General features: G+C 47.3%; 1 protein-coding gene and 1 long non-coding RNA gene across 4 annotated transcripts in view; one reads left to right on the plus strand and one right to left on the minus strand.

Moving 5' to 3' along the window:
• Positions 1-1,658: 1,658 nt before the first annotated feature.
• Positions 1,659-4,330, minus strand: LOC135240098 (uncharacterized). 3 transcript variants are annotated; one of them, XR_010325590.1, is made up of 4 exons: positions 4,215-4,330; positions 2,640-2,728; positions 2,340-2,441; positions 1,659-2,258 (listed from the first exon to the last, which is right to left on the minus strand). It is a non-coding gene; the product is annotated as an uncharacterized LOC135240098 (long non-coding RNA). The 3 variants fall into 3 exon arrangements; XR_010325589.1 differs by lacking the exon at positions 4,215-4,330 and adding an exon at positions 2,833-2,973 and having other exon boundaries at positions 2,542-2,728; XR_010325588.1 differs by lacking the exon at positions 4,215-4,330 and adding an exon at positions 2,833-2,968.
• LOC135240094 (transcription factor 7-like 1-A) overlaps positions 3,098-18,241 on the plus strand; it is a 33,997-nt gene continuing 18,853 nt past the window's right edge. Inside the window, exons 1-3 of the mRNA XM_064309343.1 lie at positions 3,098-4,087; positions 4,239-4,311; positions 4,406-4,533. Of these exons, the coding sequence (XP_064165413.1) occupies positions 3,905-4,087; positions 4,239-4,311; positions 4,406-4,533 (384 nt within the window). The 5' untranslated portion in view covers positions 3,098-3,904. The remainder of the gene's footprint in view (positions 4,088-4,238; positions 4,312-4,405; positions 4,534-18,241) is intronic.

The raw sequence follows: 18,241 nt of genomic DNA on the forward strand, positions 1-18,241 counted from the left end.
CCGGCTAACGCTTTCAAAGTTCAATAGCTCCCAGACAATAGGGCCTAGGACCATCAAACCACTGCTAGAGTGTTCACAGACAGCGGCCCCGAGAAGCAGAGCCAATGCTTTGGGCGCTACGTCCCCGCTCGATTTTACACAATTATTTCCAAACTTGACTTTAAGCCGCCGATCGGAAAAAAATGCAGCCGGCTAACGCTTTCAAAGTTCAATAGCTCCCAGACAATAGGGCCTAGGACCATCAAACGACTGCTAGAGTGTTCACAGACAGCGGCCCCGAGAAGCAGAGCCTATGTTTCGGGCGCTACCACCCCGCGTGATTTTACACGAATATTTCCAACCTTGACTTTAAGCCGCCGATCGGAAAAAAATGCAGCCGGCTAACGCTTTCAATGTTCAATAGCTCCCAGACAATAGGGCCTAGGACCATCAAACCACTGCTAGAGTGTTCACAGACAGCAGCCCCGAGAAGCAGAGCCTATGCTTCGGGCGCTACCACCCCGCGCGATTTTACACGAATATTTCCAACCCTGACTTTAAGCCGCCGACCGGAAAAAAATGCAGCCGGCTAACGCTTTCAAAGTTCTCCACTAGTGGCACCAACGCACTTGTCGACTTTCGAAAGCATCGTCGTGCATCGGCATGTATCCGGATGCAGACGGTCTTTGGCAATTAGAAGCTATTTACAAAAATGGTCGACAGGTATGACATCACAGCCAGGCTGCGCAGTAGGTTGCTATAGCACATTGATGGAGGCAGTCACCACCAGCGTACAGCTAGCAAAATACACTTCAATGCATCATTAATTACTGACCTCATTTCCAGACATAAATTTCAGTTTTTGGATAACTGCAGACGTCAGCATGGCAATAATTCATGCTGATATGATTTCATATATCAGAGTCTAAATTATTAATTCACTCCACCGGGGTCTCCCGCCGTTGCAGCGCCGAGAGGTTTGATATTTATTTCGGTTGGGTGAAGAGCGGGCTGAATTATGCACAGCGACGTTGTGACTAGCGGCCTACGCGAGGAGACCGGCCGAGCCTTCGGTAATAATGTCTGTTATTGCCATTCGGGTTATTTCAGCTGTTCAGGCACGGGGACCCTGCTACAGGCCGTTGTAGTGTAGGATAATGGTTAGAGAACTGGACTTGTAAGAGAAAGGTTGCGGGTTTGATTCCCAGATTGGACAGTGCTGTTGTACCCTTGAGCAAGGTACTTAACTTGCTTCAGTGTATACCCAGAAATGTACATGGAGAATGTATTAAAATAAAAAATAAAAATGATGTGTAACTTGCTCTGGATAACAGTGTCTGCTAAATGCCTGTAATGTAATAGAGAAATACATAAGAAGTGAGCTACATGCTACACGCCACTTCCTATGTTCACTGTGTATATACTGTATGTCTATTTCTTCACACAATGCTTCTAACTGGGACTTATGTGAATAATGTAACAGAGTTGATAAGATGTACGGGTGTATTTCCCTTTTAAGAAAATAAATACGGCACCCTTCCCATGTGTAAAGCAGCCACCTTAGTTTGAACTTAGTTTTGTGTAAGAGAAGAAATTTTAAAAGAGACTACGTATTTAAACCTTATATTGCCCAGTGTACTCAATCTGAACATAAAGATGAGGCTGTTGGTGGGAAACGGTTTTAGTTTTTTTTAACGTTTAGTTCTTTTCTGAGAAGTCCAGCTACATATCAAGGAATGCCAGAGGCAGTAAATCAAGTTGAAACACAGGAATTCCTGAAATCTGATGAGCACAAATTTCACCCTATTCTAAGTACCTTATCTCCTGTTGAAATAATAAAAAACTATATCATAAAAAGCTGCACCTCAAATCAACTTGTGCACCTGCTGTTTTTGAGTTAGTTGCATAAAAACTACTAACACCTCACGATAAATCCATCAGGATAAACAGCTGTCTGCTGACACACTGGAGAGGGTCGAAAAAGAGGAACATATTTTACTGTGGGATAGCAGGGCGCCTGGGAGGGGGCACAGGGCAATGAGGGTAAGTGTCCTGGAGAGCTGACTCCGCGTTCTGGTGTGGTGGGAGGAGGGGTTTGGTCACACCTTCATGCAATGTTTTCCCAGCGAGGGTCATTCTTCTACAGTCTGTAAACCACGGCTCAAGTGAGGGAGTGAGGGGGCGTATTTCAACATCTGACCATCCCAGAAGCCCCACCAACACGCTGCTGCTGCCGCTGGTCATGTCTCTCCTTCGGCCGCTGGTCCTGTTGTTCTGGGCTGGGCGGCAGACCAACATGCAATTAGCATGGCATTGCGTAATTAAGGCTTGTCTCGCAAACCCTGCTATTACCATATTACCATTATGCTGCTGGAGATGGGGTTGGGGAACCTGGGAGAGTACAGGGGAGCCAGGCACTGAAAAAAACAGGGCAAAGATAGACCCTTCTGCCAGCAGTGTCCCTGCACAAATAATAATAATAATAATAATAAAACACACACACACACACACACACACACAGTATGATCCAGACATATAAGTTTATATTGCTGTGGTTCTCACATAGAGGCTAACGTCAGGCTGCTTGACTCCTGTTGAGTGCTGGGGGAAATTGCCATGGAAGTGGACAGTGGTCTCTACACAGCACAAAATGCTCGAACCTGAAACTGGAGCCAAAGTCCTCTATTTGGGACCGTTGTGTGGAGACCTGGGAGAAGACTTGCTCCACCGGAGAGAGGTATGGTGCTATCTGATGGACAAAATAAACAATCACTGACGGACGGAACAACAACTTAATTCACAGACTCTGCATCAAATAATTTGTTTAAAAAATGTTGAAGATATCATATTTACATTTTCTGACGAAAAATGACTTCAAGTAATGCTTTCGACAATCTGCAGAACTATGACACTAAACTGCAAGCAGACATCTCTTAGCGACGCGTTCATATACGTCATTTCCTGTTGAACGGTAATGACCATGGTCTTTATGTGGTCAGCTCGCAAAAACCGAACGTTTACAAATTTCTGTTCCTTTAAGCACGCCCGGTCTGCCCATGTTGACTCAAGCGTTGGTTTACAGCTAGAACTCCTCCTCTGTATTCTAATCAAGTCCTTCTCTTCCTTACTCGGTTGCGAGACCAAGCGAGCATACCTCCGCACTTATACTTAAATGTGGAGATAAACTTTCCTTTTCTCTAATCTTTAAGGGCTTTTGTTATAGAAAACACTATTCAAAGTACCATCACGTACATTATGTTACTCAAACTATAATTGCTGGAACATGGATAAAGGAAATTAGTACGATAACTTAATTCCGACACATGAATCTAAGGGAATTTTAGGCTAATAGCTAGCTGGCGAGCTGGATGACCGAGTGTTTTTAGTCCTTATTGTGCTTTTTTTCTTGCAGGAAGTAACGGCGCAAAACTTTGCAGTTTCGCCTTCGAAAATCTATTTGAACTGGAAATATGAAAAAACCACGTCTGGATTTTAATGGATGATTTTCACGTCTGTTCCGTTTTTTTCCCTCTGCGTGGTTTGTTGTGAATATAACTCGGAATCGCACAGGGAGCGTGAGTGCCGTTGTTGGACCGTTGATACTCTCAAACTCGCTGCTAAGACGCGCGGGGTATAACTTACGTTGCAAATCTGTTTGCAAATGGTGCATACTAGCTATTCAGATTCTCAACGGTTATTTGATGGCTTGATTGAAAATGGATCTAGATTTAGACATGGGAAATTTGGAGTTTTGTGCCATGCAGTTTAAATCGAGGATTTGAAATCGTGGAAGCTGAGAATATACGAAAGTTCAGGAGTTTTACCTAAGAGAGCTGCATGATATTTTCTTCGTCTGTTCACGTGCAACGGATTGCAAATTTATCAACATTTCAGACCTCTGGATTACGATCATTTCTTTTACAAGATGCCACAACTTAACGGAGGCGGCGGAGACGATTTGGGAGCGAATGATGAACTAATTTCCTTCAAAGACGAAGGAGAACAGGAGAAAATATCAGAAAACGTTTCGGCTGAGGGGGATTTGGACGACGTGAAATCCTCTTTGGTAAACGAATCGGAAATCAACAGCAGCGCCTCTGATTCTGAGGTATGAGTAAATATCGAGCCATTTCTTTGGCGCTGCAAACAGTAACCTGGCGATTTAACAGTTATAAAAACCACAAACACCTTACATAACAAACGGATAGATTGAATTGGCAAAAGTTGTTTTTCACCTGTTGTCTCCTTGTTGCGTACAGCAAACTGAGAGGCGCCCTCAACCAAGATCAGTCCTAGAAAGTTACGAGAAGCAGAGAGAGTACTATGCCGAAGGTAACTATTAAGAATCTTTTATTTTCCAAAGTGTTTTATTGCCTCATCATCTTTACGCGTTTCTACCAGTTCTCCCGTTTCTCTTCCCTGTTAGCATTAAGAAGACAGCAAGATGGAGGCTTTTTTAAGAGCCCCCACTATCCTGGCTACCCGTTTCTAATGATCCCGGACCTAACCAACCACTACCTATCCAACGGGTCCCTGTCTCCCAGCACTAGAACGGTGAGCGTCATTTGCTAAGCTGTTCAAATAGCTGTCGACATTAGCTTCAATTTCTCCGTCGATTCATTTGGTCATAGATTGGGCTATTTATGTGGCTAGCTGATAACCACTGTCAAGTCGTTGGCTGGAAAAGTTGCCTGTGACAGCGCCATATTCCCTCGGAAAGTGGCCTCTACGGCAGCAACCGGCCCTTTGTTCGTTTCGGAATGTCATTCTCCTCTGTTGGCAGATTGTTGGCTAGTATTGCATTAGAGTATTCGCTATAGCTACATATTTTTTATACGTGGGGATCTTTTCTGACGTTTGACATCGAGCAAAGTCATCTTAATGTATTGTTTCAATGTGTTCTTTGTGGGGAGAACGAACCTACGATTGCTGGAGAAAGTTTTGCGACTCGTGTGCCGTAGCTGTAATATTCCCCGAATGACTGAAGTAGCCTGAGACGAGTGTCGGGTTTTACGAGCTAGTTAAATAATTTCATGCACACGCAGACCAGCTATTCAACTGTGGCAGTGGTGATATTGTTGTGGTACCACAACGCGGAACCACTAACCAACCTACTAGGGCACTTTGTGTTCGTTTATCTCTTGAATTGCATTTAGTCTGAGACTCTGAGTATGACTGAAAAATCCACGCCAGAAGTTAGTGATGCCATTGTCTTTAACTCACGGGTTCTTAAAATGCTTGTCATTAAACTCTGCCGATTTGAGACCTTGCGCAGTGTACACAATTGATTGTGCATAATGATAACACAGACACTGAATCTGGAAACGTGGCCAGACAGAGTTCATCCGTCCTTTTGTTAGGAGGAATTTTGTTGTCCGTCCTGTTCATATTTTTGTCCATTGCATTAGCTACCCTAAAGCTTGATCAACAAGGTACATTGTTTTCTTTTTTCATCTTCACTTTTGTTGTCTGTTTTACTTGTAGGATATGCATCTCTTAGGCTATTTGTTCATATTAAATAGCAAGCTGTGTGGGAAAAAAACAAAACAAAAACTCTATTGTTTGAGGACTGGTGTGAGAAATGTATGAAGGCTGATATCCTTAGTTGGGATAAGAGATAATGTTTAAGTTGAAGTCCTAAAAGTTGCCTTGTATTTTATAGGTGTTCACACGAAAGCAGCCACAGCTGCGCTTGAAACATCCTTGTGTGGGCTCTCAACATTACTGAGTCAGTGTTACTTAAATCAGTGGTAACAACCCTGTTCCTGGAGCTCAACTGTCCTGTAGGTTTTCACTCTAACTCTAACAATGCACACCTCATTCAACAGCTAGAGATCTTGTTGAGCTGCTTATTAATAGTCAGGTGTGCCAAATTAGGATTGAAATGAAAACCTACTAGACAGGAGATCTCCAGGAACAGGGTTGGTTACCACTGACTTAAACAATATAGGCTACAGCAAACAGTTTAGCTTTGATAGTGTACACTTGCAAGACTTGTAAAAATTAGTTCCCAGACTAAAAATAAGCCCAACGCACTTGTAGCCATTAATGGACTGGGGTCACTTTTTGTCCAGATACCATCTAATGTTTATGGATAATGCTCTTTTTATTTTAATCTGAAAACAAATATTAAATAAAAGTGTATGCAATGCAAAAGCTTTTCCACAGCTATTTTTGGCTTGATTGCTTGTAATAATTTATGAAATGAACTGGAAAAATATGAACACTGTATGGATATGGGTTGGTCAGATGAATGGCATTTAAATGTTTGCATGTGAGGCTTTAATGAAAAAGGGGGGGGGGGGGGGAGTGGTCTAACCAAAATAATAAACGCATCTCCCAACAAGGGACATGAGTGCTGTAACAATTAGACTTGTTTCTCCAACTGAAACGCATGCAGCAGGTCTCATTAACAACGCTGAGTGTTTCCTCTTGATGGCTTAACTGTGGGTGTTTCACTAACCCAATGGCTGTGATTTCTCCCCTATGCAGTGGTGACTGCTGGTTTTTTTAATTTTTTAATTTCCATGCCTTCGAGCTCCGGGAATTTGGCAGAGTTGGTGTAGCAGTTCAGTTTTCAGTGATGCACGTGGATTTCTACTAAGTCTACTAATTCTGGTTACAGTTCTGAGACTTCAGTGCTTTCCCATGGCTTTCAGTACACAACTGCAGATTTCAGTTTGACACTTTGTTCATTCCCTCGCTAAGTCTATATTGCCAATAACGATTCTTTCCGTTTCTATGTCTAAGATCCTTATTTTGAAGTTTTTTTGGGGCTGTCAATAGGACTGTATCGTGTTTATTTTTTAATTGAGGGGATTTTGCTCTGACACAGGCAATCCTTACCCATATTATCTTACCTAGTCGTATTTTTGGAATGGAAACTGACGCAGGCCAACTGTGGTAGATTTTTTCAAGGTTAACAAATGTTTAATTGCATACGTGTTTTGCTTGGTGCTTCGGTTTTCAGAGTCCTGTAGTTTTTGGGTTTTGTGGCTTCTGGGTTTGGTAGTTTTAGGGTCCCCACTGATTCTGGAAATTTGTAATATTTACATTTTAAAAAAATATTTCAGTTTTCTCATCACTTCAAGGTACTTGATTTTCACTTCTTTTATTAGTTTTACAAAACTCCTTTTGCATAAGGAACAGAAAACTTTCTCTGTGTAAGCCTTCCGGTTTTCAAGTCTGTGACCTTGGATTTTTTTCCAAAGCGCACAGTCTTCCAGTTAAACTAGTTACGTTGCAAAGCTGGGGTTTTACAATAAAAAAAGGCGACTCATTCTCTTACAAGACGATCCATTTAGAAATATGGGCCTTTAGAACTCTGAAAATTGCCCTTGAAAAATGAGCCAACGTTTCCATGGGCAGCGCTGTAGAACTGCTGTAGCTTCCCGGGCCTACTGTTACTTTTTTTTGGCAGACGGCTCGCTCGCCCCTTTCTGCCGTACGTGGGGTCGCTCGCAGCGTAGCCCTCGGCCCGCGCTCCTCCCGAACGTGCCCCGCGACGGCGCCGGTCCGCACGCTTCTGCTCGGGTTGCGTAACCGCGGGAGACCGTGTGCCGCCGATTGACGGGATCTCTCGACGCTCCCCGTGACGGGCTGTCAGACGGAGCCGGGCGCGCCCCACCGCTCTGACAGCTCGGAGCTTAGAGGGGGAAGAGAGGCGCTCGTCTCCTCGCCCTTATCGTGTCAGATCTCAGTCACTGTTTTATGGGCGACCGAACGGGGCTTGCTATGCCGAATAGCTTGCGGAAATTCAGAACAAGGCACAGAGCACAGAACAAGCTAGCTAGTTAAACTTGGATGACCCCGCTAGCTTTAGTTTTTTTTCTTTCTTACCGATTGAAGTGAATGCCTGTTCAGCAACTGAGCTAGCTGACAAACCGATATAGAAAGTATTCTGCCTTGATGGCTAGCTAGCAAACCTCTGGAGACCAGGCAAGTAGTAGACACTAGTCTCTACTCCAAGTCAGGTGCCTAAGGATCATACTATTCGCTTGATTAATTTTCTATTATATAAAAAATATGTTTTGGATTCCATTGTTTTATTTTTTGTGGGTTTTTTTTGTTCCCTGCCTGCCAGCTATTTTTTGGGGGATTGAGGGGACCAAGGTGTAGGAGTTCTCAGTTTGGTCTTAGAATAGCTCGCTGAATGTAAAAAATAGGCGGGTTGGGAGTGGGGGGGTATGGGGGGGGGGGGGTGTGGGGGGGTGGGGGGGGCATGCTTTCCTGGAGCACTTTGTAGTCTTTGCCTCATTCTGATGGCTTCATTCTCCTCTATATTGAAGCTAAATCCTGAGGTTTGTGGAATGCAGCTGCCCGTCTGTCACGTCAGGGGAGTCCGCGACAGCTTTTAACACCCTTCACCATCGGCAAGGCTTTGTGGTGCCCATGACACGGAGGGCAGTTGCTCTTGGCAGTTGCAGATTCATAATTGGCCTTTGGCTGTATACTCTGCTGCGATCAGAAGAAGTTCAGCTTCTTCTGACGTTCGCTGGTGGTTGGCAAGACAACATCTGAGAATTTGCAGGCCGCCACAAAAACCTGGCCAATCACTGTGGAAAGTGGGCATGGACTTTCGAATGAAGGTTTTTGGAAAGTTAATAAAAAATTTGGGCACAGATTTTATGTAATTTATACAGTACTTTTTTTTCTCCCGTATCTGAATATCTGCTCAGACATTCTGAGTACTGAATACACGGTCTCCCAGCTTATTAGTGACCTCCGTTCAGGTAATATCCATAAAGCAATACTAAAAGTTGTCGCTATATCTCGGAGGATTCAAAGATTATGCAGTACTCCATCCCCTCAGTAGGAACAAATTGGAGGCCGGTGCTTCGACCAAGGGACTTGCTGCTTGCAGCTTATATAATTACTTTCCCAGTGTAGTGCTGTTTCCGGGGCAGTTGCAGTTCCAGCCGTAAGTGCAAACTCATTGTTGTGTTACACATTGGACGCGCTTATCGAATGTTATTTGATACAGAATGGAACTCTTTTTTTTGCGTAAGTGTGTGAGGTCAGTGTTTTAGCGACCCTGTCATAATCCTGCCGTGACCCCTTTTTCCTCAGCAGGGCAAAGGTCAGATCTCATTGTGTTGAAAATAAACATAAACCTGACCCCTACTTTTGGCTGCAACGGGAAAGATGGTTGTACCGGCTGAATTACTTAATGTAGCAAGATGTTCAGAATGGTCAATTCCAGTTGTGAAATGCCAAAGAAAAAAAAAATCACCAGGGAAATTCCCTTCACTTTCACTGTCAATCAGCAAGGCCCCAGTCAGACAAAGTAGCCGGACAATGGCTGGCATGCTTCGGTCATTTACGGTGAGCGGGGTTTTTTTAAAGCTGTTAAGTGCACGCCGTCTCTTTGCCCCTGACAACGGGCTACGGACCCACTGACCTGCGGAGGTTTCAAAACAAAGTAACAGGCTTGGGGGGGAAAGCCGGACGTGTCATTCGATACAGCTCTCCAACTTGTGGTAAGCAAAGCACAGACTGCCCTTTTTTCCCCTCGGCCGAGCTTGACTCAGCTGTTTGCTGCTGAGTTAAATTATTTAAAGTGTTTCTGAACACAATGGGATAGAGAAAGTACTGGGAATGGGGGAGGGGGGGGGGGGTTGAGTAATGTCAGTTTTTAATAAGCAAATCAATAAAACCAGCTAACAGTCCTGTTTCGCAGAAGGAAAAATGCCACTAGCGCGGATGCTGAGGTTGAGTCATAAACATAAACAGTGATGTTGGCTGTGTTGCTGGAGAGCAAACCAGCATAAAATTATGGACATTAAAATGTTTTTCTGTGTTTTGTTTCATAACGGTACGGGTCGATTTTTGCATGTTGTATCGATTGGATCGGATCATTGCCCGTCAAACAGACAACGCCGATTGGGATCGGTCCATCAGTTTGATTTTGGGCTGCGAGGCTGGAAAGAGGGTAGTAGGTGTTTAGCACAAGGGTGCCTGTCTTATTCCCTGCCTTGCTAAGTAGAGAGCTCTAGGGTCACATCTGTGGGCTGAAGAGGTGCAAAATACACAAACGCGTAAGAGCATGCGCATACCTGCGAGTCTGTGTGTACACGTAACAAAATCCATTCTCCTGTCAGTCCTGGTCAGTAGCATCTGGTGTAAGGCTGTTGGCCCCGTTCGCCAAAGGCGCTTTAGAATCGCCAGGACGATGGGCTGAGTGAATGACCTAATCCCGATGCACTGCAGCGGCTGCTTGGAAGTAATGTCTGCATTTCGTGTTTGCGACATGCGTCCATGTTCATGAGGTACATCCATTATCGTCTGAAGTTTTATTTATTTTGTTGACCCTGCATTTGTTTGTCCTCTGATGGTCGTGCTGTGTGTAAGAGCTGAGAGCGAGCGAGAGAGAGAGAGAGAGATGTAAACAGTGGCGGTGTCAGTCTGTCTGAATGGGGATCTTCCCACATAAACAAACCGCACTCAGGGGAGGGCAGTACCTGTCAACGCACAACGCTGTCTGCACACTTCAGGGACGGCGGGAGGGGGGTAGAGGGAGGGAGGGAGGAGGAGGGAACGGGAGGGGGGAGGTGAAGGTAGCTGGAAGGGACGAAGGCTGATGGAGGAGCGAGAGAGGTTGATAGAGGAGGAGCGGGTGGTGCTGTGGTCTTTCGCCGCCAAAGTACATTGGGACATTGTCAGAGTTTGGATTGCCGGGTTCGACGATGAAGGAAACCTGAAAACAAGCACGCGAACGCCCCCACCCCCCCCCCCCCCCAAAAAAAAGAAAAACGCCGCCGCATAAATCCTGCTCGGTAGCTACCCTTCTTTCATTTCCCGCTTTTTGTGCATTACAGGGAGGATTCTTGTTCTCTTTCTGCCAGAGGAGGGTATTACAAAATCTAAATGCGTTTAGTAGCTCTGTGTCAGTTTAATTTTAAATTCCTGTTTTGAGATATCTTTCTCTGTAAAGTGTCCCGAGTGCTGGAAGTGAAAGCTGAGCAAGTGACTTCTTCAGAAATCACGATAAAAAACTTTAGCTAAGTTAGCGTCCTTCCGTTTGCGCAAGTTAAGCTCTTTCAAACTGAGTACACTGTGGGAAAGTGGGAAATACAAAACGGGATATAAAGTTATGTCTTTATGAGTAAAAAACATTGGTCCTGTGTTCTTTGTTCTTGAATAAGAAAATTTAAGTCATGAGGAACCTCATTTCTTTGTTTTGCACCGAGCAGCGCAATGTTATTTTAGTCAAAGTTATTTCGCAATGCGATGGGCCCGTGTCTCTGAACGTGTAGGACACTAGAATATTCTCTTTGGTAGCAAGGAGGCTCACCCTGGACATGCCACTGTTTTCTGGGCTATTCTGAACCCTTCTGGATTATTATGAGCCTTTATGAATCATGAGCTTTCTGTCTGACACTTGCGGACATAGAAAAGCCCAGGAGTAATCGCACGTCTGCCTCCGTGCCAAGATTCAGCGTGACGTGGATGCCACGGGTCCAAAGTGGTGGCTCGGAACAGGTGACGACTCTGCTGTTTTTTCTTTTCTTTTTTCCTGGAGCGAGGCCCGTGGGAAGTTTAGCACGGAGACAGGAAGTGGAACTCCCCGGCCCAGGAAGGTGGAAGAGCGATGGCCTCGGCGGGAATTTGTCGCGCCCCGTCGTATCGCGCCCCCCCAAAAGGAGCTCCCCATGCTGAGAGACACCGTTTCCCCCCCCCGGACTTAAAGAAATGGCCGCTCTCTCTCTTAATGGCCCTCGGGGTGAACGCCCCGCTACATGCCAATAAAACCTGATTGCGCCGGGGCGGGGTGGGCGGGGACGGCTGGCCTCCTTCATCGCTCTGGTATTTATAACAGCTGGCTCCAGTTAAGGCCTCGCGGGCGCCACTTCCTGGGGCCGAAGGAGACCGCGGGGGGTGGGGTGGGGGGGTGGATGGATGGTAAGAGCGAGGTAAACGGTAAACGAGAGAGTCGGGCGGCAGGGTGGTATAATGGGTAAGGAACTGGTCTTGTAACCTAAAGGTCGCCGGTTCGAATCCCCTGTAGGACACTGCTGCTGTACCCTTGAGCAAGGTCCTTAACTTGCATTGCTTCAGTGTATATCCAGCTGTATAAATGGATGCAGTAAAAAGTTGTGTAAGTCCCTCTGGATAATAAGCATCTGCTAAGTGGCTGTAATGGCTGTAAAGGAGTTGGGTTGAGGGAGGAGAGAAAGAGGGAATGGGGAAATGGATTGAGAGAGCATTCTTCCGCGTGTATTGAGCCTCGGCACGTACGCAGACTCGTCCGCTTGAGTCTCGGTACGCCTGTGAGGGCGTGAGATGGGCTTGGCCTTGGCTGCATGCCCAACTCACTCCTGACACTATCACAACCAACGGGGCAGGTGTCTTATCTGGACCAATCAGAGCCGGCTTTTCCAGCAGAGTGGAGATGACCTGAATAGGCCCTCGCCTAAGTGTCATAAACGCTTACGACGTTCCAACGGCAAAAGGCACGAGGCTTCTGTTTTCATCCTCAGCCCTTTGCTTCTCTTGAGAACCCCTCAACTTTAAATTTTCGGTTTTCTTGGCTTGTGTTCACAGCACATCTCTAAATCCATGGCCACGCTGAGCGTTTCAGAGAACCTCTCAAAGATTTCGAGGGTCGACTGACACTTGTGGGCCTCTCTGTTAGCTTGTTGGTTCGGTCGCCCATGCTAAAGCAATAGCCTGTATCAGTTTTGCCGCTTATCAGAAGATAGCTGAAAGGGGTTGGGCGATGTGGCTCTTCCTTTCCCAGAGGGATTGCTCAATAGAAGGGGAGTTGAAAGTATGCAGGTGTAGATATTTCCTTGTTTTAATCTTCCACCTGTTTTCATAAAAACACTGCTCCGCCTAGCAGAACAGCTGCTAAGACAAGGCCACAAAACGCCATTTAGTGACATCACCAGTGAGCCTGGAATGGCTGTAACTGGTAAACAGGGCCTGAATGCTGTTTAGCTATTGGGGCGTAAGTTCCTCTGCGGATTTCAGGCAGTCGTGCGGACGGCTGTTCTGTGGGCTTTGCTTTGTCTCTGGACCCGAGCCTCCTTATGATGGCCTTCTACCGAACGGGACTCGTTAAGTGACTCAGACTCCCGTGGAAGGCAGTTTCATTCCACCCGAAAGGCAGATTCTTCGCTTTAGCCCGTAGGATATTTCATTAGGATTAATGCTCTAAATGCCTTTTTGTACAGGCCCGCTTCTGCCTTTATGGGGTCCTACTGCTGATGCTACCGTTGTGTAATGTGTTTCGGCTCTTTCTGTCCTCGATTGCTCGCTTCCGTTTTTGAACCAGAGGAAAGCACCTCCATTTTGTGTGTCACTCCTTGTGCCTAGAGTTTGACACCGAACTTGCTGTTAACAGTGTTTTAATGCTGCCCTCTCTCCAAATGACACAGTTTGGAAGCGCTGTCCTCTGATCCATTGTCATGACAAGAATAGGAAGTAAATGAAATAGTTTGTCATACAGTTAAAATATAGAGAAACCTGATCTGCTGTGGCTCAGAGTTCCATATGAATGTCATGTTCCCTCCAAACATGTTTTCCCGCCTCCAAACGAGGTTGGGTGGGGGGTGCAGTGATCGTAATCTTCGAGTTCTGTCTGGGGAATGTGGAGGGGTCCCTCTCTCCGTTCCGTCCACCAGCCCGTCCCCGCCGCCCCATCACAGCTGCGCGGAACGCGATATGGATCGCATTAACCCCAAAAGCCGTCGTTTATAATTCCCTTCTCAGGCTGTAAATCCATGTTATTGCGTTCCCTACAGCCTCCCCTCCCCTCCCGCTCTCTCTCTCTCTCGCCATGCATGCACACGTATGCGCTGCTTTTTCCTGACTCGTGTATGGTGTTTGTTGCGGCTCAGCCTTAATTCTCAGGTGCAGACGACCAACAAGCTCGGCCCTCTTGTCTTTTCCGAAAATCCGGACCGGACCAAATACGTCCGTTGTGCGCGAATGCCTCCCCCTCCCTTCTCCACCTGAAACTATGGGGTGCAGAATATGAAAATATTATCGGCCGGCTCGCTGTATTAGTAAGCACAGAGCATGAGCCTGCAGAGCTGTTCAAACGATGTAGTCTCTGTATAGCTTTGCGTGGGCGTTGGTCCGGTGGAAATTCCGGTATGTTATGGTGTAACCCCGCTTGAGGCCTGAGACTGATATATGCGTACGCCCTCTTGCAGTGTTGCTAAGCGCCGTGTGCAGCTTCATCCATCCTTAGAACCCTGAGGTTCTCGCGCTCCATCTCGGCCAGGTAAACTAGTTGACTCTGTTTGGCGTCGCCCGCCGATGACTCAGAGGCCCGAAAGTGGCCCTCGCGGCTGGGTTTCGAGTCGGGGCGGTGACAGGCTGGCTGGCCGGATTCCGCTCCGACGCCCCGCTGTCGTAAGCGGGGGCACGAGAAGCTGGCCGGGATCGCGGTCCGACGTGCGCCGCGGTCGAAAAACTGCCAACCCCTCCCCCGCCTCCGGGTTCTGCAGCTTGTGCGAACCGTGACACGAAATGGAGGTTTCTGGAAGAACGAGGCGGTCCTTCCCTTCACTCCCGTGGTGTAGCGAAGCGCCCGTGGGCTCTCCTGTTGCGCAGACGGCCTTATGCCCTCGTCTCTCTGTGGATAGAGCCAGGAGCGAACTCGCTCCTGGCTCGAAACCAACTCGAAACCAACAGGCCGCGAACCTTCAGAAAACCTGACCGTCCCTTCTGCCCTGGCGAGTTGCGCCGTGGTCGTCTTCCGAACGCTCGAGCGGACTTTGGGGGCGTGTCTCCGTCCGACCGCTGGCCCGCTGGTTCTGTCGGCTCAGTCACCTGGTCCCCTGGTGCCTGTGTTATCCCCCGGGGAGCGTACCCCCGGTCAGGGCCTGGTCGTAAAGTGGGGCCTAGAGCAGAGGGCGATTTGTGGGCTTAACCTCTTTGTTAGGCTGGGATTTTGGCATGGGGGGGCGAGGTGTGTGGGGGGGGGGGGGGTGTGTCTGGAGTGTGTTTGGGTGACCTTTAGGACGTGCCGTCTGGACGTTAGGCCATTAAAGTGAGGCCGAACAGGCAAAGCAGCTCAACGCAAACACGGGCGGAATCTCCGGGGGGTTTGGGCCTGAACTCCGCTGAGTGGGTGGGCGTGCGCACACGCGTGTGTGTGTGTGTGTGTGTTGCACACGTGTAAGTAACGTGTGGATACAGTCCTGTGCGCGTGCACACGTGCTGTGTGTTTTAACATCTGGCTTCTGGCTTTCTAAGGACCCACTTCAGTTGTAGCAGGTTATTGTGCTGAAGTATTTAGTGGCCTACACGGGTAATATTGTGTTTTTATATTGTGTTTTTTTTTTCCTAGCCTGGGGCTAAGCTAAACACAGCCAGTCTCTTTCCCTGCTCGTTAAAACCCTCGCCAATTTCAGCACCTTTTACTGCCATGTTTATGGGCCTGCTTTTGGTCACATGGTACTGGGGAGTTTATAATGGAACTGGAAGGGGTTTGCGTGATGTTAGTAAATATAGTGTTGGTGAAGAGTGATCATCTTCATTAAATCTTTTTTTTTTGAAAGGGAGGGGTGTGTTTTGGGAGCGCATTTCTCCTGGCCCCAGAACAGAAGTGGTCACCCACGGGTTTGCGGCGCATGACACTGACATTATCCGTTTGTCGTGACCTCAGTCGCCAACCTCTCTGGAATATTCTGGAATAAACCCTGAGATGGTTGCTTCAAGCTATTCTGGCTGAAAGCCTGACAAAATAAGTAAACTACATAACTAAGTGGAAGAGTCTCCATGTAGCCTATTGGGAAGCACTCAGCCTAAAGTGAAAATATTACTGTTCTCCAAGTTGGATGGGGGTTGGGCTCGGTGTTGGGGGGGTGTGTTGCCATGGCGATGTGTTGTAAACTCGGGCTGAGTTCCTGCGGTCCCGTGTTACCTTACCGGACCGGCGCCAGGTTCGCGGGCGGGGAAAAAGCGCTGGGCAGGGTGGTAATTGACTGAATGGGCGGTTAGGCCTCTCTGCGAGAGAGACCGGCTCTTTCCAGCCTCCTCATTATTTCCTTGTGGTTCTGATTATACCTTTTATGACCCACCATTGCGTTCCCATTATATAATGGCGTAGTCATTCTTAGCAGTGCGCTCCAGGTTTGTGTGTGTGTGTGTGTGTGTGTGTGTGTGTGTGTGTGTGTGAGAACGTTCTGCGGTATACTGGCACTACGAAGTACTGTCTTACCAAAATTTACTATCCTTAACCAACCCTAACCCTAAAACTGTGCAGTACCAGCATTTTGCAATTTCAGTAGCTTATGAAGATGCTCCTGACTGAGATGATTGCCATCCAATGGAAAATAAATACTGTGCCTTTAAGAATTGAAGGGATGTTGAGGTAGTGGGCGTGGCTAGTGGCCTGTGAGTGTGTCTGGCAGTTTGTGTGGGAATGAGTGAGAGGAAGCCTGTCGCAAAGCTTTGCTGCGGTGTTCAGTTTAAGGCCTACGAGAGGAGAATTTTTCCGGTGGCCTCATTGCCTCCGTTCGTTTTCAGCGAGAGGCGATTTGTTGTGTTTGCAAGGCATGTTGGGATGCGGGGCGATGTGAGGCGAGCCGGCGAAGCAGCCGGACGAGGAACACGCCGTCGGGGGAACTTCGACCCCGAGTAACCGATCGGATTAAAGATCCAACATGAAGATTGTCCCCCGTGTCAAATTTTAGTTCCCCATTCATTCCGTAGTTTTGTCAATGAGGACATGTTAATAACATGGCAATGACGGCATATTTAGTGCTGAATTTAATACATTCGTATTCACCAATAAGTTTGTGCTCCTGTGCTGTTTGTTGCGGAGGTGCAAGCAACAAACCCGCTTATTAATGTCCCGTTTAACAGAAGGTCACAGAAAATACACACACATTCAAAAAAAACTCTGACCGGCGCTGAACAGTGGACTGAATAAAAAGGAAGAGTCCATCACAGGAAGAGTCACTGCACGCTCCCAAGTGCCATAACTTTATTAACACCAAAAAGCAAGGAACGTTTTGAGCCTTGTGGCTCTTCGTCAGACTTACACGTTACATGTGGCCGTTTTGCACTGCACAAAAACGTCTCTGGAACCGTCCGTACCCGGAACTATCCGGAACTTTGGCAACTTCTTGGGCGCTTCTTTCCCGTTTCTGTTTCCGCCAAACTTCGAGAACTGCGACGATGAGAACTTGTCAGGAAATGACAAAGAAAATAGTTGTTTTTGCATAGCCTGAACTTCCCTTAACGAAAGGTATTGTGAGAAATTCTCTCGACTGTGAATGACTTGGTAAAAATACACGGAGTTACTGCTTCCGAACAGGAGGGGGGTGAAATGGAAGGAGCGGTCAGCCTCACTGGCAGGATCGGTGAGGCAACATTCCCTAAACAGAGCGTGAAACCTAGCCACGCGTTTACCTTTTACTTCCTGCAATTCTACCTCTGCGGTTGTGCACCTAATGCGTCACTGCCAGCCACTGTCCCAAATTTTGGCTCGCTGTTTCTCCCACTGCCAGTCGGAGGCTGAGATTCGCAAAACCCAGCCGTCTGTGAGCTCGTCACACCGAGAGTTCTGAGATGGCCTCTTTCGGGTCGCGACGAAAGAATCGTTGCACGGTTCGCAAATTTTGTGTTGCGACTGCAAAATCATGGCACGGTGTATATCCAGCCCTAGACAACACTGGTTCAGTGTGCTGTGGCAGTTCTAGAAGCTTTAGAGTGAGAGCGGACTCAGTCATGTCACAGTCGTGTCCAGAGACTTATACCTCAGCGCAGGGTTACTGTCACCACATCCAGCCGTCCTGCGTTTAATGTTTTCAGATATGGAAATGTGCATTCGGCGTACGTGCAGTAGAGCATGCGTCTTTATCTAGAGGCGTAAGGAATGCTGGAAATGCGAGAGGGAAGAAGCGATTGCGCAGGGGTTTTAAACGGTGACCTTTGACCCACTCGAGTCTGGCTATCAGACGCAGAACAGGGCTAGCCGCGGTACCGCTGTGGAGTGTTGGTGGCTGCTAAGCGCTAACCGTTTCTCTGCTCAGTTCTGCTTTGCATTGCCTATGCGGCCCAGTTATTTACATCACTTCTCTTTTTGGTAGCTGTAAGTTGAACACCGCTCGCGTCCAAACCCAAAACGGGTAATGTGGACACGCCTCGGCGTCGGCACGCACAGTGAGCTCATTAAGGCCGGCTTAATTCGGCTAAAAGGAGAAACACGTTCGACGTTGCGCTCTCCTGCCCGAGAGAGAGAGCTTTGCTTGCTTTTACCTGGGGCGTGTCTGTGGTTTAAAATTCACACGCGGTTGGTATT

Source organism: Anguilla rostrata, chromosome 14 (genome assembly GCF_018555375.3).
Source record: "Anguilla rostrata isolate EN2019 chromosome 14, ASM1855537v3, whole genome shotgun sequence".
Classification (NCBI taxonomy): domain Eukaryota; kingdom Metazoa; phylum Chordata; class Actinopteri; order Anguilliformes; family Anguillidae; genus Anguilla; species Anguilla rostrata.